Raw genomic sequence first — 22,611 nt, forward strand, 5'->3', positions numbered from 1 at the left:
AGGATCTAGCAGATGTATTTCTTCTGAAGTGTATTACAAGGGACATTATGCGGCTTGGACTCTGTTTTTATAACCACAGTCTGCTCTGATAGGCTGGCATCCATGACATACCAGTTGTTACATATTTAGAATACTATCCCTGAAGTATAGTAATGTAATTCAGAAATAATTAGTAACACGTCTCTTCAACAAAATTGATGGGCTACAGGAATTTACTTTGAGTATTAAGTGCCACCAAAGAAAAGAGGTAGAACCCAACTTCCTTATTTCCTAAGTCCATCTTCCAGTAATTATAATCTTGATCATCACTATCTCCTCAGTGCCTGGAACAGTGCATGGCCCATAGTAGGGACTTGAAAACACCACTGAATACATAAATACAATGGAATATTACTCAGCCATCAGAAAGGTTGAATACCCACCATTTACATCGATGTGGATGGAAGTGGAGGGGATTATGCTAAGTGAAATAAGTCAAGCAGAGAAAGACAATTATCATATGGTTTCACTCATATGTGGAGCATAAGAAATAGCACGGGGGACCATTAGGGAAGGGAGGGAAATCTGAAGGGGGGGAAATCAGAGAGGGAGACAAACCATGACAGACTCTGGACTCCAGGAAACAAACTTAGGGTTACAGAAGGGAGGGAGTAGGGGGATGTGGTAACCGGGTGATGGGCATTAAGGAGGGCACGTATTGTGATGAGCACTGGGTGTTATACGCAACTAATGAATCGTTGAACACTACATCAAAAACTAATGATGTACCAAATGCTGGCTAATTGAACACAATAAAAAAAAATCATCCCCCTAATAAATGTGATCTGAAGAGTCAATAAATAAATAAATAAATAAATACACCACTGAATAGATAAATATATATTGAATAAATGTTTTGTCTCTATTTCTTCACTTGTAAAATAAATTAGATCAATCCCTAGTCATTATGAGATTGAAGATATTGCAATTCAATTCATAATTCAATAAGTAGAGTTTTCATTAAGTTATAATGTCAGTAAATTCACCAATCAAAATGAAAAAATCATAGCCTATTACATCCAGACATTCCGTTAGGATACTCCATCCATACATTCTCTTCTAAAGATAAATCACCAGTAATAAAGAGACCACCAGAAACTTATTTTAAATTATTTTATTTTTCATAACTTTCTAACACACAGTGTTAGAAAAATTTATTTTGGCACCATGACTTAGAACTTTTTTTCAAGTTTAATCTTTAAATTAAAAACAGTAGCTACAATGAGTATATTTAAACTTCACTCAGAGAAATGGTGAAAAATCAGGTCACAAATTTTTTTGTGCTGGGGAATTTTTTAAAAATGGGACTAAGAAAAGGTAGCAAAAAGAGTAGGAAGGATAAAATAGACTATGCTGGAAAGACAAAAAGGTAAATAACCTTCTCTAAAAAAGAATAAGGAGGGAGGCAAAGGGCAAAGAGAAGAAGAAAGGCTCACCAACTTTATTTTCCTGATATAAAATTCAAGTACTTAACAAAGTTTTTTAAAAATCATAAAATGCTACTACTAATCTCATGAAATTTTCTTTTTCCTCATTATTTTCCAGAATTAAAAATCAAAAGCCTGTTTTGACTTAAGGACACTTGCTGATCTTAAGGTGATATTTGATATACTTTACAAAATGGAAAGGCTTGAAAACTTTCCTAAATCTAATACCTACTCAACATAATCCTCCTTGGAAAATTAATCTGAAGGAATATAGGGTTTGATTTCTAATACAAATGTAACAACAACAACAACAAAAACAAAAAACCCTGTCTAACAATCTAAACAAAAATGTTTACAACTGGCTCTAAACCTCCGTTGTATTCTGTACTAAGTTTCTTGAGGAGAAATATTTACTGTTCTTTGTATTCCTTCAGTAACTACTATAAAAGGCACCTTTATAGGTCATCAAAAAAGTACTTACACAATTAGTTGCATACAAATTCAGTTATAACTCCAGTTTTCCAATGTTTCAAAAATTGCCGATTTTCACTTATATTCATTTTGTTTACATGTTAATAAATAAAATTCTTCTCATGCTTTTTTAATAATAAAACATTATTAGTCTCTTGTCACTTGTACATTTATAGCTGAATATTTTATCAATTGAAACACAAATTCAGAAAACTGTCATTATTCTCAGAGACAATAAGGCATAGAAATAAATATTTGCTTTTACTTTTTCTTTCTTTTCTTCTTCAATCTGTGTTTTAAGGCTCAGAGCAGACATTAAGAAATATCAAACAATTTTTTACAAAAAGTTTTTCAAATGTTTGGCCCAAAGTGAAGTTGTTCTGTTGAAGTTATTTAAATATTCCTCTCATCTTCTCAAGCACAACTTCAAAGACATGTTCGTCCATTCCAAAAGAAAATTCAATTCAATGAAAAGTAAATAACTTAGGGGTCTATAAATGACACTGCAATGTATCTCGTTCCATTTTTAACGGGAAGTCCTTCATGCAGATGTGTGAGTCTCCCTGGATGCATGAAGCTCCAGCCTTTTCTGGGTGATTCAATAGAGCAATTGTACCTTAGAAATTTGCATCCGCCTCCCTAAAAGAGATGGAACAAATAAGTGTATCAGCTTATATATTTAATTTTTAATCAGCGGGAAAATTCAAATTATGCCATCTAACCAGAATCTAAAAAAATAAGGCAAAGGCCTTTTCATAATGACACATTTCTTTTACAAGATGTAAAACATCAAAGCCGTAATTACCTGAAAATCTTCTCCCACGTTATTGAGTGCAATGTTGATGGTAAATGTAGAGGCGTCATGATGAGGGCGAAGAGAGCGCTGTCTTTCAGGGGAGTATTTTACTACAAAATTCAATAGTGCAAACCCCTAGAAAAGCAAAGTAAACCCATGGATTTGCTTATCAATAAAAATATAAAATAGCACATTTGTATAAAAACTAGTAGGAGGTAGACAGGGGGAATGGGAGGATAACTACCTTCGTATAATAACCTGCAAAGACCTTCAGTGTAACGGGTGCAATAAACTCCCGGATAAAATGAAGCCATACGTTCTCCAGATCAATTTGCTTCATGTGGATATCATCAGTTGGGACATTTTCATAACCACCAGATATACGGCTATCCTAGAAACAGCATTCATGATGTCATAAAGTGTGGTCCACATGCAATTCACATTTATATTACCTTAGAATTTTTTTCAACCACAAGATCACAACAGACAACAAAAATAACAGTTGTTCAATTATGGTGCACCATCTGCTTTAATTACAAAACTATCAAAATAACTTAGATAACATGGTGTTGCAAATATATCAATGATGAAGCAAAGCATTGCAAAGTCAGTAGACTCCCTTCTTACTTATTTAATATATATGTGAGGTCTGACTATAAAGTAAATAAAATGTATTTCCAAAGCCCTCCCATGCCTCCTAAAAAATTAGTTTTTTACAGTAACCCTTCAGGCAGTCTGAGCTACTTGACGGACAAAGATTCTGCTTGTCTGCCCTTTGTATCCCCTACCACTGAAAACAAGCTTGCTTTCCTTGCTATGTTCCCCACTTCAATTTTATGATAACCAAAGTCCTTCCATGATTGCTTTTTATTATTCTACAACCTGCTGACTTCAAGTTCTTCCTCAAACTTTGAACTTCTGTCTCTCTTGTCAGCTAACTAGCTGGGGTATGAAGTTGAGCAGAGACAGTAATATTCCAGAGTATTCCCCTGGAATTCCTTGTTAAGGAGCAGGCATCTGTGGATTCTCAGAGGAAAAGAAACACATTGAACCACCAACAGCAATACTTCCTGCCAAGTCTTTGACACCGAATATAAATGCAAAACTGAATTACACCAATGGCATTCAAACAGATTCCTTCTTCCAATGTTTACACACACACAAAACGCTTTGGCAGTCAACCAAATAAACTTTGTCTTGGTCCTTTCACTATAGCTCACTGTGAAAATGCAGAGAATTACAAGTGGCCCTGGAGAAGACCAATACCACAGAATAAATAGACAAATATTACCTTACCGTTTCAGCCTGGAGACACTGACTTTTAGAAACCATCCAGTGTAATTACATACATAAATGAGAACCTGAGGCCAGATAGATTAAATACTACCAGAGTTCTCCTGACAGCCTTGGCTAGTCCCTGCATTTAGGTCTAGGAGTCAGAGATAAATGACAAAAGAGATAAATCCCCTCTAAGTGACTAAATAACCTACCCCTGCTTCTAACCCACATTCACTCGTGTGAAATTACCACTTACATGATGTTTCCCCCCAGACCACTGGCCGTAATGCTCCATTTCTTCCACCAATTCATCACAGGCTTTTTCAGAAAAGATGGGAAACCAAAAGACATCGGGACAAGGCTATAAAACAAGGCATCACCATTAAGAGAATAATAGTTTGTATCTTTTAAGTAATAAATGGCATTTGCATTTCAAAAGTGACAGGATGGACTATTGAATATTCCTCTCACTTAGATGCCTTTTTAAGAGGTTTGCTCAACATTACTGACATTACTGTTACAAATAATATAGCTTTTCTTTAATGCTAAGACTTTTTTCTTTTTTGCATTTTAACATCTGTAAAATCAAGATATATCTTAGACTCACATTTGACCAAGCAGCCACTGCGATGTAGTTGTAATACTACAGTGTATATATACTTGGCAAATTTTCATTCTGCCTTACCTTGTGTGTATGTAATATCTGTGTGTGTGCCTGTACATGCACGCATGGAGCTGGTGTTGCCCTTGAGTTGACCTGCCCTTTGAAATGCTTTGTAAATAATTTACACTACGATTTGCCATTGAAATGAAAGTTATTATGTATACAATATTCTATGACATAGGATAACATCTATACCTTGATAAGTCTAAATTAGTTCTTCCAATATGTATAAAATAAAAAGTTTCTAAATGACTAGAAAACATTGTGTCCTAGTTTAATTGGCAGTATTCTTATTCTTTCTCATAGTACACAAAATAACAGAGCATCTCAGAATCAAAGATGCCTTACATTCTCTGAAATAAGCTATTAGCAACAGTTTGGAACACTAATCTAGAGTTCATTTAAAAAAAAACACCTTTGAGAAGAGACTCTTTAAGTTCAATTTCTTTCAAAGATAAACTTACTGAATGGGCCTACACCAGAGATTTGCCAAAGGTTCCTTATTTTTCGTGGTTTGAAATAGCTACAACATTTGGAAGCATGCCAAAAAAGGGGCATGATCTTAAAATTATTGTTCAATTCCATGTTCTACATTTTTACAACTGTATGAACCTTAAGGCTATAACATTTATAATTAAGCTACATGATTTTTACCTAAAGGATGGTTTCTGCACTTTCACAACATCCTCTGCTAATGCAATATTGCAGTAATATTGTTCCCTTCTGGAACGAGGCATAAGTACTCAACACGTCATAGTAATTATTAATACAAACCTGTTCAACTATATTTTCAGTGAAAATCTTTGAATAATCACGGTTTATATACTTCTCTTTCCAGTCCTACCAAAAAAAAAAATCAATTGCACAGATTAAAGCAAATACCTTTTTTCAAGTAATAGAAAATCCAAAGTATACGCATTTTAGAAATTGCTCAATATATAAATGACTATGTGTACTGGACAAAAAGGAATCTTCAGAAACCACAGTTTATGTTTTTAAACATAGTCTGATTCTGCATATGCTCACATCATTCTATGAAACATCAAATTTTTATTTATGAAGTTTTATACCTCAAGATTTTAAAATTTGAGTAATCTTACAGCAATTAGATTTATAGGCTGTATTCTATGCATATTCACAGGGATAGGTAAATATATGCCTAAAAGTTAACGATAAAAAACAAAATCCTACCAACAAATATTAGTAAAATTAGCAAATTAATAAACTAGGGTCTTACCTATATATACTAAAGTGAATTACTCTAAAATAATTTTGATTTTTAAAAATTATTTCAAAATTTTCTCTTCACTTCAGTTTTTAATATGTACCAAAGAATGATCATGGGTTACTAACCCTTTCATTTCTTTTAGTTACTAAAATTAAGGTATAGAACCAAACACTGAGAAATAGCTTCTCTTCATGCTAATTCAGGAACCTGATTCTTCTCTTTGACTAATCTCTGATACATGAACTACATACTAAGATATCTCAATTTTTGTCAACATAAGTTAAGGAATCCTTTTCCTGGGTCAAGTGTTTTATTTAAAAACCACATATTTAGAAGGTATATATGAAAATATGGAGTGATTTAGTATCAAAAAAGATCTCTTCTTAAATGTATTTAGACATGTTTAACAAAAATTTTAATTTTCTCTTTACGAAGTACAAATATAGGGAGCCAGGAGGGAAGAACTGAGATATAGACTCAAAATAATTCCAAACAAAATGCATTGCAGAAATATTTGTCTGAAATATATCTTTTGAGGTCAGATTTCAGAGAGGCCCTGATGATTTATATGCCATTCTCAGTTTTGCACATCTTTGCTTATATGTAGCTCAGATATTTTTGATATGGAAGAACCAAAGTTATCTTCAAATTCTTCAATGAATTTCATTTATATATAGTATGTAAATATAAGAATCAAATTACTGTATTATCTAATTAATCTTTTCAATAGTGATTATTCTCTGATTCCAAAATACGGTGGGAAATTAGAAAAAAAATATTCATCACATTTCAGAATCTTTAAGTATTTTTTTCTTATGCATGATTATTGATTTTTCGAAATAAAAGGAAAAAACCCCTAAGATCGTACAGTAAGGCATTCACTTCTCATCTTAGGCTACTCTTCAAATATCATTGAACCAACTGTGACTATACTCATTTCTTAGAAATTCTGATAATGGGACAACCGTCAAATATTTTGCTATGGGACACTCCTCGGGAGGCATTATCGATCAGGCTAATTTACCAAAAACAAAACAAAGCCATGGAAAGAAAAGCAATTCCTACTTACTTCTGATGTTTTCATTTCATATTCTCCAAAGATATGAATTCTGACACAAATGTCTACAATTCAGGATATAATTTGGGACATTTTTTCAGGAACTAATATTACCCAAGAAATAAAATAATTCTATTCTTCAAAACAACCAAGAGACTCAGTGCCAAAGTAAAATATATAATTCCACCCTCACCAATGTAAAAAAACTCTTTTTAGTTACACTTCTGTGAAAGATTAAGATATGCAGCTAAGATGAAATGAAAATACTTTTTTTTTTAAAGATTTTATATATTTATTTGACACAGAGAGAGAGACAGCCAGCGAGAGAAGGAACACAAGCAGGGGGAGTGGGAGAGGAAGAAGCAGGCTCCCATCAGAGGAGCCTGATGTGGGGCTTGATCCCAGAACGCTGGGATCACGCCCTGAGCTGAAGGCAGACGCTTAACGACTGAGCCACCCAGGCGCTCCAAAATGAAAATACTTTTAAAATACAAAAATGTGAAAAGACATTCTTTTTCTATTGAACAGTCTTCAGAGACCACTAAATTTACTATTCCTGGATGTCACCTACTCCTACAAAATAAAAGACAATTCTGATCAGGTGGATTGAGTGTCTCTGTAATTTAAAACTTTTACTATTGACAAGGAAAAAACCATGAACAGTAGCATTACAGAGATGATTACTAGAGAGAGTATTTTCCCTTGAATAAATGTTCCAAATTGACTGAAGAAAATAGGCTCTCATAAAACAAACAAGGAATGAATTCCTATATGATTCAAAAATTTAAGATATAAAATAATTTTAGAGTTATAAGGAAATAATTTCTTCAACTTCAGATTTTCTACATATGTTGAATCCACTTACTCTGAAATCTTCTCTGGCTGTCTTTGGTGTACATTCACAAAATTGTTATAAAAAAATAAATAAAATGATAAAATAAAATGTATTTTCCCAAACCAACTTCTTGAGTTCTCTTCTTGAAAATCAAACATAATATTGTCATATGTGAGCTACTTATAAACAGTTTTTCTGAAATTACAATTAAAAATTTTATGATATTTTTGAATATATAAAATAGAAATATTGAGAGAAATCATAGTAACTGATAATTCCTTTCTCCACACCTAATATATGTCTTAATTTAAAAAAATTTCTAGGTCAAGAAATATAATTAATTGTGTCTTTTTAAAAAATATAATTTAAAATATTAAAATACATAATTCAAAATATTTTTTAAAAGACACAATTATATTTCTTAAGCTGTTTTTTAAACTTTAAACTTTTTTAAAGCCTCTTACCACATTTTCATATTATTAACCCAACTGATTTACATCCATTTAGAGTTATAGGAAAAGAAGAAATAAATGAAGTTGAGTATGAAATACCTACCACAGGATTTTCAAAAATCTGCCAGAGGTCATTGTTATAATGGGAAGTATTGTAATTAGCAGTTGATAAAAGTCTTCCAAATTCATGTCTATTAGAAATGTACATAAACACGCCCTATGTGCCAAAAAATAACAGTATTAATCGTAGAGGAAAATACAAGAAAATAAACTTAACTATAGGAAAAATATATAGGAGATATTAATTTCAACTTTTATATCTCATTCCTGAACATGCATTTTTATTTTTCATATAAAACATGCATGATTTAAAATAAAAGAAATAAAATTTTTATTAATTATGAATTCAGACACCACACAAAACTAATTGATAGCACTGACACTCAACTGAAAAAAAGAAGAGGAAGAATGACTGTTTTTGTCCCTTTCTCATTGATCCTAGATGTAGACATCGGGGGAAAAAATTCCTGTTTGAAAGCAGAAATATTTTTGAGACACCAAAGTGCAATGAATTGTACCTCTTTTGGCTTCTTTCCCTTTCAAAGAAAATGTCACATTTTCAAACAAGAATTCAAATGTCAGTATTATTTCATCAGACTATGTCATTCTTTTTATTGTCCTGATGTTTAAAAACTGAACATAGAAATTACTTATTCATTAAAGGCAGCTAAAGAAAACCAAACCAAATAAATGTGGCAAACACCACTATGGTAAGTTTGTTTCTTTTTGAACCTGTTTTAATGGTAAAGGGTTAGTTTTTAATTAATTTAAAAAAATAATGAAGAGTAACCCAATCTCATTTTAGTCAAGACGTACTTTATACTTACTCCTACTTTTTCTCTCCCTTAAAAAAAAAAAAAAAAAAAACTAGAAAAACTAATGAAAGTGATTTGGGTTTAACCCTCTCATTCGTCAACCACAAAATGTAAATCGGCCCAAAGAACTAAGAGTTGAGTATTACATAATGCCCACCCCCAAAACACAAAACATACACACGCATACACAAATGAAGAACCAATGAATACCAACATTTTACCGTGCTAAATGGAAAGAAGATTCTTAAAGAAACTTTACTGGTAGGCAAAATATACCATATCTAGTATTAATTAAAGAAACAAAAACAAATAAAAATAAATAAAAATAACACCTTTGGGGGGCTGAGCATTTGGAATGTTTCCGGAGTAGGGGAGTCTTTTTCCCTTTGTAAAGTCTAAAATGAAGAGAAGCATTGGGTAAGTTGACCAGCACACCCACACTCTCTCAGGTATTCTTAGGTAAATAACATTAGCAGCCCTTGGTCAGAAGCTGACATTCTGAAATGTCCTTCACAGACAACATGCATAACAAGCAAAGCTTATAGCGCACACAAAGAAACAACTCCAGCCCTTTCTTTTTTTTTTTTTTTTTTTGTCAGACATAAATCCAAGCTCATTCCTTAGTAGAACTTTCATTAGACACAAAATTAAGACAAAGGAAAAAAATGTGTAAGAGAGGCCATTCCAGGATGCGCTGTTGAGTCAAATTAGCAGAACATGAGCACAAATTACAATCACAAGTACTGAGATACTCAATGTAACAATGCACAGAGGTTTGTGGGAAAACAAATATACTCAAACAACACATGCCTTATTAAACTAGAAAAAAAATACTTGCCAACTTTTCTGATTTTTCCCAAATCACATTTGCTTATGTAAATTTGAGTGAAATAACCCAATCATTTCTAAAATAGAAAACTATATAAACATGTTGTAAAACATTTACACATTTTGAAAAACAGACTATTTTCTACAATCATTGAAGTTTTATAATGAAAGTACACTTGTAGAATAGCAATGTATCATTACTTTTCACACAGATGAAATATACTGCATATCACAATCCCTCTCTCAGTTTAGTGGTAAGGAACTGCTTTGAGAAGAGTGCAGTTTATAATGATAAAGAGAATAATGGGCATTGATTTCAGAACAAAAGTGTGTTCTTCTTAAATGTGTAAATGATTATTTCACCCAGGCTTTATCTAATTAATTTTAATTAGGTCAGTTTTCCACTATAAAATTTCAAATGGAAGTGAAGATGAATTCTTAAAAATGCAAAGCTGATTTGTAACAAATCCATGTTTATGATTGAAATTTTTCTGTTGCTTATGAATTAGCCTCAGCGTGGAACCTAGCATTTTCCAAACTATTTCTACAGATAAACGTTCACAAATTATTCTCCATAACTGCTCCTAATTTTTCAATACGGAACCAAAAAAATTGGCTAGTACTTACAAATTAGAAAGAAAAGGGCATCAAAACACAATGACACATCAACTGGTAAAGCAAGCCATTTTATAAGAACATCCAAGCAAGCCATCATTGTATACCCTACCATTTCTCTAGCATTTCGGCACAGAGCCATATCAGGATCCAATTTATCACGGACAAAATAGTTCCTTTCATTCATCTCTGATCGAAGTGTCTTTCCCTTAATTAAGTACACATTAGCCATGTATGGGACATTCCATATCCCTCTGAAAGTAAAGACAAGACATTCCAAAATACCACAAATAAAAAATATTCAAAGGTTTATTTTTATATTTTCAAAACAAATACCTTGTATGTTTTTAAATTTTGTATATATAAATTATTGAATCAAATTACATGCAAATGCAAACACATGTAAAGATATTTAACAGTTATACACACACATCTGACATTACTTGCTACACACTACATTTTTGTGCAATGAATCACTATCTCCCTACATAAACTTCATTTTAGGGTTGATATCTGTTTAGCATTTTGGCTGTGATCCTTCACTTCATTATTATAGTTGAGTATAATATTCTATTGTACAGAAAGAGTTTCCATTTAGGATTAAGCAGTTTGATGGCAAAAATAAATCACATACAACCTGTGGTATACTACAACTAGCTCACACTGGCTCCCCAGAGCACTTAGCTATACTCGGTGACTTCACATTGGAAGCTCAAAATCAGCCATGGCAGAAACATTTACACCACAGAAATTGGCAAACACTACAAATCGGGACATCCCTCAACCCCAAGATCCAGTTGTTAGACCTTTACCAGCACACCACTGAGTATGGCAAAAATTCTCCTAAAATATATTCTCTTGAAATTCACTAAGCCATCTCAAATTTCTTAAGAAAGAAAAGATATGAAAGAAATAGAGCTAGAAGTGCATGAGGGTTGGGAGATACTCTATTTTGTCCTTAATTCTTCCCCACATTTGTCTTTTCACTCTGAACATGACTCATTTCCTAAGAATAGCGAGTAAGGTTTCACCTAAAGGCATACGCTTGTTGCTTTTAGAGAACAGAAAGGAAAGATTTTGACCAAGGAATTGTAGTTAGATATTAAAAGGAATACGATTTCAGTTTTTTTCTAGATGAACCTCAAGGGAAATAGCCATAAAGGATATACAATGTATCATCTGAATTCAGAAATTCCTCACTGGTAGAGTATGCAGTTGTCTCATTTTGAAGAAACACACACACACACACACACACCCGTGTGCATACATGTCATAAGATGTCATTCCTTCATGTAGCTTTTGGACATGAAGTGCATTTTTGTATTAACTAGATCAAAAACCTCTTCCATATCCTTTTCCTCATACTTTCAACAACAGCGACAGGAGGCTGTACAAAATACCACCATGCCTAAAGCAACTTACATGAATCATTAATTCTATATCCTACTTCTGTGAACCCTTATTTCTGTTATATCCACAGACAATATCAGGCATTTGGTCTATACAAATCATCCCAGAGACAAAAAAAAAATACTTTGAAACAACAGAATATGATCTGAACAGTGTTTTCTCAGCTGTCGTGCTTCATAATTGCAGCTAACAAGAGCTTTTATCGTATTTATCATTCAAATTTTCTGTTACTATTTTCACAAGTAAAACATCTTTTTAATACTCAACTGTTCAAGAAAAAGTGCGTGGGGTTTTTATTTTGAATTTAAGGGCACATATCTTTAGTCATGAAGAATGTTTTCCCTTTTTAATTGAGCTGATGTAGCTGAGAAATTAGGCAAAGCTTTTAACATCTCAGTCACTCTGGTCCATCATCTATATGAAGAAAAAGGATAACATTCTACTCTATTACTACCTTAGCAAAAAAAACACTATTTGAATTCTGCTTTTTTTTTTTTTTAGTCTAAAAAATATCAACTGTTGTCTCTGAGACAAATATCAACCACGCATACACTTTGTAGCAAGTATATTCTTTTCAAATGCTGGAAATGGAAATCAGATATCGGTGAAGAAATTGATCTTTAAAGCAGAATATTAGCTATTTTACACAGAAAACTCTTCAGTAGGAAATGCTGGAAGGTAAATAATTGCCTTTAATATTGATTTTGTTTGTTCACTTGTAAATTTTAAAAGCTATCAAAACAAATTTCATCCTGGCTAAATTAGCTAAACTAAATTCCTTATCTAAACGTTTAACTAAATAATACTAGTCTTCTGACAACCATCTCATGGCTACTCCCATCTACCATGTAGGATCTCTTAGTATTTTCCACAACAGTTAAGTTTGTTCCTGTGAAGATTTAGAACTTCAAAGACAGATTTTTGTAATATTATTTTACACTAGTATTTCAGGATCCCAAGTGGTCTCCAGGTTTTCAGATTTCCACAAATCATGAAGAAAAGAGAAAGCAAAACTCAGGTAATGTTAACTAGACCACATTCTGAGATTGTGGTACTTTACATTAAAAGAACTTACACTCTATTCCCTTGAACAATATCCACATAATCTTCAGATCTAGCATAGTATCCATCAGGACTCAAGGCTCCCCAGAAGTTGGACCACAGCTTTCCATGACGAGTTACGAGAGGAGCAATGATCTTTCTAAAGACAGCATGAGAGAAAAATAAATCCAAGGAATTATTTATTCTTAAATTACCATAGAATTATGCATTTTGGGCTTATCATGACACATACAACACTAATGTTCATTTAACACCCATGTAGTGAGTTCAAAAAACCGAAAGTAAAATAAAAGAGAAACAGGAATTTCTTCCCACTTTTTCTTAAATAAGCATACTGCTGATGTCAATGTTTCTTAAAAAGAGTAACAAAAAAGGCAAAGTAATTGAAAATGCTAATAAAGTATAAAAATGACTTTCAAAAGTACCTTACTTATATCCAAATAAGTCAAGCTACATTAATTATTTAATTATTGTATTTCAGAAATTATACAAAATGAAATCAAATATTTCCATTGTCATTGAGAAGACATAATAAGTATTCAATAAATATTTGTTGAATAAAAAAATGAATAAAGATGAGCTGAGATATCTGTAAATAGGCCAGTTTTCCTAAAGTTAAGTCCTGAATTACTTTAAAGTATGTTTCCTTTTTTTTTTTTCTTTAACTTTTAAAATGGGTTGTGCTAGTCCTGGCAACACTGGACATTCTTCTGGCCCTTCAACTATTTAAAAAAACAAAATAGAGGATAATTGCCATAGCACTCTGTATGACTACCTACCAGGAAAGTAGTCCCTTTGAGACAAGCACATGTTACAAACTCAAATACGTCAGATTTTTTCTTAGGAAAATCTAATTTATAACGTGTCAACACTTTCCAAATAAGGTAATTCTGAAGTTCCTCTAGAATTACTTTAAAAATGAAGTGAATTACAGTGGTGTCAATTTTTAAGAAAAGCTCACCCAACTCTTCCATGAGGAAGTTTATGAACCAGGTATTCGCCACAAAAAAACCTATTTCACAACACTCCAGTCCTGTGAAGACCAGGTGTGCCCTTTCCCTTACCTACAGAAAAGTGAAACATAGTCTGTAAATGCACATCATTCAAAATAGTGATTTTGATTTATTTTTTCTGGTTCCTATTAAAAGGAAATGTTAACCAGAAACACTTAAATTTTGTTTTGTTTAGAATATCTACAATATTAGAAATGGTAATATAAATTAGAATCTATATATTTTGTTAATTTAAGGAATAATTCAATGGTGATAACAGATAAGATCAAATATATAATAGAAATAAAAATCTTGTAATTTATAATCCCAGCTGCCTTCCAAAGAAGGTTGGGCAAAAAAATGGAAATCAAAATCCATCTTTGGTATGCCTCAATGTTTTTGAGTAGTGAAATACAGTAAGGCCCCTTATCCATGGTTTCTACTTTCCATGGTTTCAATTACCCAGGGTCAACCATGGTCCAGAAGCAGATGATTCTTCCGATGAATAATCAGATCAATAGTAGCCTAAGTCACACTGTCTGCGTCATTCACCTCACTTCATCTCCTCACATTGGCATTTTATCATCTCACATCATCACAAGAAGGGGGAGTACAGAACAGAAAGATATTTTGAGAGAGAGATTGTATCCACATAAATTTTATTACAGTATATTGTTATAACTGTTCTATTTTATTATTGTTGTTAATCTCTTACTGTGAGCAATTTATAAATTAAACTCTATCACAGGTCTGTTAAGTATAGGAAAGAAACATAATGTACATAGGGTTTGGAATTATCTGTGGTTTCAGGTATCCACTGGAGGTCTCGGAATGTATCCCCTGTGGATAAGGGGGAACTACTTTATCAGGATAGCAGCTGGGGGATGATGAATTACACTATATTACTGAAGGAGTAAAATCTGGAGTAAGGCAGTAAATAGCAGAGATGGGAAAAGATAGAAAAGAGAGTTGATGAAATGCTGGAAAGCTATATGCCCTAAGATGTAACCATCCCTTGTCCCTCTAACCTTCAGTCAAGTTTACTAAATCTCACAAAATTTTTGGTATATGTAAATTCTTCATGAAAACTACATGCTCAGATACAGAAGCAAGAACCATAAGCATCAGATGAACCTAAACCTTTGATCAGTAACAGAAATTTATGGAATTGGAGAAATATCCTGAGTTTTACTGGCCCTTGAAGGGCAATGGCCCCAGATGGCAGGTGAGTTAATTATGAGGGAATTTTATTTTTTACAAGGTTTAAAACATTAGATTAACATTAAAGGGGATAATGTGTTAAATACATAGTATGAATTCATTAAATAGTTCACTGTAGGAATAAGTACCTGCAAAAGTATCATATAATAAAAACATGTAAGTATTATCTAAAAAATGTACATTCGATTATATTGAATTTAAATCAAATTAAAAGTCAATTAACATTGCACATTTAAGAAAATATTACTGAATTCCACTAGGTTTTAAGAGTTACAAATTGCAATTCTATCCCATATCTCTAAGGTAGACTGCTTTTCTTTGCCTAATGATCAAAACATTATTCATATGTTTTGAAAAATTACTTGCAATTTATAGATATACAGTGGGGCTGTATATACAGATTAATACGAAGAGGTCTTAGATTTTGAAGTAATAACTGAATTCTCAAATTGGCAAATCATATTACATATAGAGGAGGTTAATATAGCATAACAGATTTCTCATATATTTTACTCAGCAAAATAAAAACAGTAATTCTAACATTTCTCTGCCAACCATACTATTTGCTAAGAGAAATAATTGCATTAATATATGTAAACATACTTAAAAACAATACCTGGCACTTAATAAACATTCATTAAAGTTGGGCTATTAGTAGGAGGCTTAATAAACTACTAGTAGCAATAATATAATATAATAAATAATGATTAATATCATTATAAGCTGGTATAGATGATGTCTTTTTCACACTTCAATTCCATTAAATAAAAACAGGTACTACCGAGTAATAATTATTACAAAGTTCAGTACTAAATAAAATCACAGATCTCTGAAATTTTTTTCAAATTCTAAGAACTTAGATCTCTGTTTGCAATAACTTTTTAGGTCATAAGTTTTATGAAATTCTACTTTAAAAATTCTACAGAAAATTTAAAAATTCCAAATTTTACAGATATGTCATAATTTCATTTTGCTTTAAACAGAAAAATAGGTCAAATATAATTGATAAACATTGCATTTGTGATTGTAACTAATATTAAATACTTCTAATTTTCATCAGGTTGTTTTCTATTTAACTCCTTTAAAAGAAAACTAATCAGAATTGAAAGTTTATAAGCCTAGAAAATAACTTCATGTAAGTTCCCTCAATTCATGAAACAGATTTGTAAGCATAGTTTGTCCACAAAGACACAGAAAATGATTATCATTTTAAAAATAAATTGATAACGAATCTTACGTAGTACCTGTTTTGTTCAATCAAAATTTTTAAGGTCCTTGGATTTGTCAAAACAACATCTGCATCCATACTAAAATAATAATCACAGTTTTCATCCTGACGGCAAAAATCCCTAACATTGAAAAAGAAATAAGAATTAGATAAAATACTTGCTCGTTAAAAAATGTCAACATAAAGCATATATATATATATATATATATATATATATATATATATATATATATATAAAATAAAGTTTCTCTAACGTATTTTTCTAATCAAAATAGTAAGACAATATCCAAAGGGATAAATATTACCTTAAATTTCAAAATGGTCAGTTTATCAACATAGATATTCATATGGAGACCAACACTAAAAATTTTAGGTCAAGTGAAATACGTTTTCAAACCACTAAAAAGTTTAAGGCATAGAATACCCAGCAAGAATGGCAATTTAGAATTTAGTACTTAGACCTCTCTGAAAGGGAAATATAATTTATCTCAATGTATTTATCAACAACTTTTCTTCACAAATCAAAATGCTTTTTGCACACGTATACACATGCACCGTGCAAAATCTTGCTTATCCAACAACTCAGTTCTAAGTGAATCTTGGAGATACAAATGTATAATTGTTTAGGTATTAATACTTTTTAAGCCTGATTTGCGTGGAATTCTTTCTAAGAAATGTACTCCCCTGTTTCTTATCAGGGTCATGGACTATGACATATGTTTTTCTTGGTAGAGTCTGTAGCCTTATCATCAGGAACAACAAGCTATGAACTACTTGTTATACATGAGATGCTTCCAAGTATTATGGTTTCTACACTTGGGGCTCTCTCCTTTTGAGCTCCCCTCCCTCACGGCTGATCCTAGTTATCACTTTCCACTATTGTCAGTATGTATCCCATTTGTTTCTAAGCAACTGTCATATAGGACAGCAGACAGGAAACTTTGCTGAAATTGTGCAAAAAATTACAGAAAAGTTTTTTAAGTTTTGTAATTATATATGATAACAGATGGTAACTAAACTTATTTTGGTGATCCTTTCACCAAAATATACAAATATACAAAGTATACAAATATTGAATCACTATGTTGTACATCTAAAGCTAATATGTTATATGTGAATTATACCTCAATTAAATACATAGATAAAATAAAATGAAAATAAAATAGCCAAAATTATTTTGGAATAAAAACCAAAGAAATTACACTACTTGATTTCAAGATTAATATAAATCCCTTGTAATAAAATGTGGCATTGATCTAAGACCAACGAAACAGAGTAGAGAGTTCACAATCACTCATAAATATTCAGTCAATTGATTTTTGGCCAAAGCCAAGTCAAGTACATAGGAAAAGAAAAGCCCTAAAATAAAAAGGAGTGTTGAAACAACTGGAATTCCATTTGCAAAGAATAAAATTTGACTCCTACTTCACTCCAAACACAAAAATGTATTCAGGATGAATTGTAGATTGAAACATCTTAAACATAAATGCTAGAACAATAAAGCTTATAAAAGAAAAATTCCAAAGGATGTTTTCATGACATTGGAATAAGAAAGTTTTCTTAAATAGAAAATAAACCCAAAAAGCATAAAGCATAAAAGAAAAAAAAAGAGAAATGGAAATTCACTGAAATTCAAATTTCTTCTCATCAAAAGACAGGATTAAAAAAGTAAAAACCAAGCCACACAGTGGAGCAAATATTCACAAAACATCACACACACACACACACACACACACACACACCTTGTATACAGATTATATAATGAACTCCTGCAAATAAACAACAAAAAAGACGACCCAATGTAAACAAAAATGCATGAAAGATTTAAATAGATACTCCACAAATCAATACATACAAATGGCCAATCAACACACAAATAGGAAATTCCTTGTCACAGAATTAAATTACAATCACAGTAAGATATTTTTGATACCCGATCAAGTAGCTAAAATAAAAAAGATGGGCAATATCAACTGTTGACAAATCTGGAGCTGTGAGAGGTGTGAACTACCTCGCTATCAGGAGTGTACAATGGTATAACAGTTGAGAGGACTATTTAGCAGTTTCTTATAAAGTTAAACATACATTTACTCTAACCCTACACCCTAGTTAGTCTAATCGTGGCTATTTTCCTAAAATACACTGAAGCAAAATATGTACACACACACACACACACACACACACACACACACACACACACATATACTTCTAATAAGGAATCTTCATCAGCAATCTTATTCGAATGGCTCCAAACTGGACATGATCTATCAATAAGAAATCCATTTGTGGTATATTCATATGATAGAGTATTAGTCAGTGATGAAAGGAATGAACTGCTGATAACTGCACTGACATGAGTGAATGAGAATACGTTGTAATGAGCCAAAGAAGCCAGACACAAGAGACTATATTTTAAAAAAAATTGAGAAAATACGTTCCAAATGCGGATCCAAGGTATTCTCCAATGAATAAATTCAACTGTTAGTTTCGTCTTTCTGGGGCCTGTTTTCCTGCCTATGCCTTTATTCCCACACCAGGCACTACCCAGGAACCCTGAGCTTCCACAACACCAGAGAACACCTCCTGAAGAGAAGTCACATGATTTATTCACCTTTTTTCTTAGCAGCTCTTAACTCACTGCTAGCATATTCAATTAACATTCACTGAAAAATGATTGTTTTTATTATTAGTAGTAATCTAAAGTATTAAAGGGGCTAAACAAAGGGCCTAAAACTTTCTTCTGAGGGTTATAGTTTGTTTTATCTAGACCAGTAGGTGACTAGAAAGTAGGAATAACCTTTACACCCCACAATCTGAAACATACATTTTCACCACACATAATCTTCAGATAATAAACATTTAAATCACTGCTACATCAGTCATACTATTCACTTGTCTGAGTATTTTTTTAATTTCTTATTTTAAGTAATCTCTACTCCCAACATGAGGTTCAAACTCATGAGCCAGAGATCCAAGAGTCACGTGCTCTTCTGACTGAGCCAGCCAGGCATCTCTGAGTATTTTTTAAAATTTTGATCTGCAGTTCAATTAATAGTTTGATTAAATATGTTGACTCTTAGCCATTTCTCTCTCTATATATATATATAATTTCCATTGCCCTTTACATGTAAATACATACAAACATAAATATAGTCTAACAGGAGAGGTGTGTGTTCATGTGCATACACACACACACACATACACACACACACAGAATTGAGACGCTCAAGTTTAGGATACTAATTTTGAAGAAAAGTTGTTTTTCTTTTAATTTCTTTAGTAGAAATTACTTAATTTAAATAGATGAAAACATACATTCCCATGTTTCTGGCTTCGGCTTGACTTAGATTTTCTTCTGGTCCTACTATTTTTATAGTACTGATTTCACGTTTAGCTTTATCAAAAAATACTTTGATGTCCTTTTCATGATAAACTTCCTGTAACAAATTTAAAAACAGAAAATTAGTGCGAAAATGACAATAGGATGACTGAAGTGTTCATAGGTATTCATATGCAGGGATGGCATCCTATTCGAAGTTGTGAATTCCACAATTCATGTATTCCCTCAATTACAGATGAAATGATAACCTATATCACACACATTAGATATAAATGTTACCTGAATATCACACGAAGAATCTAAAATAGATACATATCAATACCTTTTAAATAGAAGATAGTACGAAATTCTTGTAACATCTACTCCTAGACAGGTCCTTGAAGAAATATTTAAATCCTGGGTGCTACAAAAGTTTCTGACTTGAAGGAAAAATGGCTTGTGGCCTGAGAATCTCAGACACGTGCTTTAAAATATCCATAAAAATGTCTATTAAACCTAATAGATATTAATCTAAGTTATAAATACAATCATATTTTATAAAATAAGTATTATAATACTCTTTGAAGCCAGAGAGAAAAATGAAGGGTCATATACCAAATTGTACTTTTACAAAAAGAAGGTAAAGTTTAACAAAACTTTATTGATAAGGAAATATAATAGGAAAATCATGAACATAAAAGTCATTACTATGATTAACTGTGCTATAATTTACATAAGATTATGGGTCTCCAACATTAGAGCATTTCAGAGCTTTTTGTGTATTGAGTTTCTCTAAGTATTTTTGAAAGCTTTTCACAGCTTGTTAAAACTATTTATAGCATAAAAACTACGCAGAGTTAATTTTATATAAAAAATGAGAAGACAAAATACCCTCTCATCAAGGAGGTCCTATGAAAGGAGGAAGACGTAAATAAACAACACAATATATAAAAACGAAACACTTCATTGTAAATAAATATATTACGATGCATTTTACAAAGCAAATGCTCAATGATTCACCTTTTTAAACTTATTTTAGGTGGTTTTCTGCAAATTTAAAATATTCTCTGGAAAAGGCAAATGATAAGCTGACATGTACATTAGGAAGAAAGAACAATGTTAAACAAAAAGCATTAGGACAAAGGAGAGAAAATGCATACTTCGTAGCTGTTGTGTTTTTCTAAAAGATGTTAAGTGTCAATTGATTTAACAGGAAAGAGACAAGTAAATGGGAAAATACTAAGGAAAAATGTTCTTAAGCTTAGATTATATGTGGGAGGTTTGGGGGAGGTTCTGCTTATTTTTGGAGGAAATGACGGTATCAAAATCCTTTGGGGAAGAGCATGCCATTTTGTGATTAATCAAAACAATACTATATCTGGAAGCTATTTTAAGTTCTGACGTCACAGTATTAGCTTAAGCCGCAAACAATTTAATGACCAGTTCCATCAAAGAAGGTACTAGAACTAACCCAAAGGCAAAGAATATGAGGACCTTTGACATTTCTTCACTCATATATTAAGTTGAGCCATACGAAAATAGCTGATATTTCACCAATTTGGATCTACAAAGTTAAGTTTCATGTGGCTCATTCCAATATTGTGATACTAGTTTCCAGACTCTAAGATCCTTAGGTCCTAAATAAACAGGGCAGTAATTACCTCCAAAATTCCCCTCTGTATTTAGCTCAATGGGTTATTTTAGACATAAACAAGTAATAGCAAATAGTTCCAAAGAAGATCAAAAACAATTTTCACATAAAATATTCATTTCTCAAATACTTACCTTGTTATGAATAAAGAGTTTAAGCGCTTCTTTTGGGTAATCCAGTGTCAACAATATGTCCAGAAATCGAGGTAAGAAAGGGGTTGGTTGTTCAATAAAAACTCCTATTGTTACATTTGGACGGACCTTTGTTTTATGGCAAACATAAAAGCAAATTATTATTAGTGTGGATGTTCTCTAAATTCCATCTAAGTCTTAATCAATACAACGTAACATATATTAGGAATATCAGTTAAACATAATCTGCTAAATTTCAATTGCCCCATGGCAATTCTCTAACACTTAAAATACATTCCTATGGCCCCCATCAAAGTGATTTACCCAATCACATCTTGGCATTATGACTTAAGTTTGAGGAGGAAACTTACTATCATATTTATTACATGAATGTAATAAAAGGAAATTGCCTACTCTATCATTCAATGCTTCCTTTATGATAGTCTTTAAAGAGATCTCCTTCAGATTTGAATCTACTTTGTCATCTTCATCCAGGAAGTCAGAATGCTAATTGTGTTTCCCTTTTGGTTTCCATGGCTTGGAAGTGCATCGTTTAATTTGTAGCTCAGATAAAGCAATCATGGAGGTCTCGAGCCTTTATTTTTATCCTGAGTATTTCCTTTAATCTCCTTTTTTGGACAGTTACTTTATTTTGCTTCCTTATTATATACAAGAAAACTATTTTCTTTCACTAATGTAGTTTAACTTGTTCAATCTATTTCTATGTATTTTTAAAAATCCTTTTCGGGCAGGTTTTAGAGGATCGTTTATCTTTCATTAATTGCATGAGAACTTTTGAAATATTCATCATATTTGTCAGTCCTTGTGATGAGCAACATTTAGGACAAGGAGTGAAAGGTTTCTGGCTTGAAAAATTTACAAATGGTTGGGGAAGAAAGAAAAGTAAGTAAATGACCATGAAATAGAGTTATTACCAAAACTATATGAAAGATTTTGTTATAGTGCCTTTTTAAAACATGTCTTAAAGTCTGAATTTAACATTAAAGATTTTCATAAGTATCATATATGTTA

The 22,611-nt window shown here is 32.0% G+C and overlaps 1 protein-coding gene across 2 annotated transcripts in view; it reads right to left on the minus strand.

The window, feature by feature from the left end:
- Nucleotides 1-1,146: 1,146 nt before the first annotated feature.
- PLOD2 (procollagen-lysine,2-oxoglutarate 5-dioxygenase 2) overlaps nucleotides 1,147-22,611 on the minus strand; it is a 94,202-nt gene continuing 72,737 nt past the window's right edge. The window contains exons 9-20 of one of the 2 annotated variants that reach the window (XM_045813349.2): nucleotides 21,583-21,708; nucleotides 19,794-19,915; nucleotides 16,495-16,599; nucleotides 13,051-13,176; nucleotides 10,678-10,819; nucleotides 9,455-9,517; nucleotides 8,351-8,464; nucleotides 5,450-5,515; nucleotides 4,268-4,372; nucleotides 2,978-3,124; nucleotides 2,743-2,868; nucleotides 1,148-2,576 (exon numbers count right to left, since the gene is read on the minus strand). In XM_045813349.2, the coding sequence (XP_045669305.1) occupies nucleotides 2,421-2,576; nucleotides 2,743-2,868; nucleotides 2,978-3,124; nucleotides 4,268-4,372; nucleotides 5,450-5,515; nucleotides 8,351-8,464; nucleotides 9,455-9,517; nucleotides 10,678-10,819; nucleotides 13,051-13,176; nucleotides 16,495-16,599; nucleotides 19,794-19,915; nucleotides 21,583-21,708 (1,398 nt within the window). In that variant the 3' untranslated portion in view covers nucleotides 1,148-2,420. Of the gene's footprint in view, nucleotides 2,577-2,742; nucleotides 2,869-2,977; nucleotides 3,125-4,267; nucleotides 4,373-5,449; nucleotides 5,516-8,350; nucleotides 8,465-9,454; nucleotides 9,518-10,677; nucleotides 10,820-13,050; nucleotides 13,177-16,494; nucleotides 16,600-19,793; nucleotides 19,916-21,582; nucleotides 21,709-22,611 lie in introns of both variants that reach the window. The other variant, XM_045813364.2, reaches the window with a different exon arrangement.

This window comes from Ursus americanus, chromosome 20 (genome assembly GCF_024610735.1).
Source record: "Ursus americanus isolate L20-20 chromosome 20, mUrsAme1.1.p, whole genome shotgun sequence".
Lineage (NCBI taxonomy): Eukaryota > Metazoa > Chordata > Mammalia > Carnivora > Ursidae > Ursus > Ursus americanus.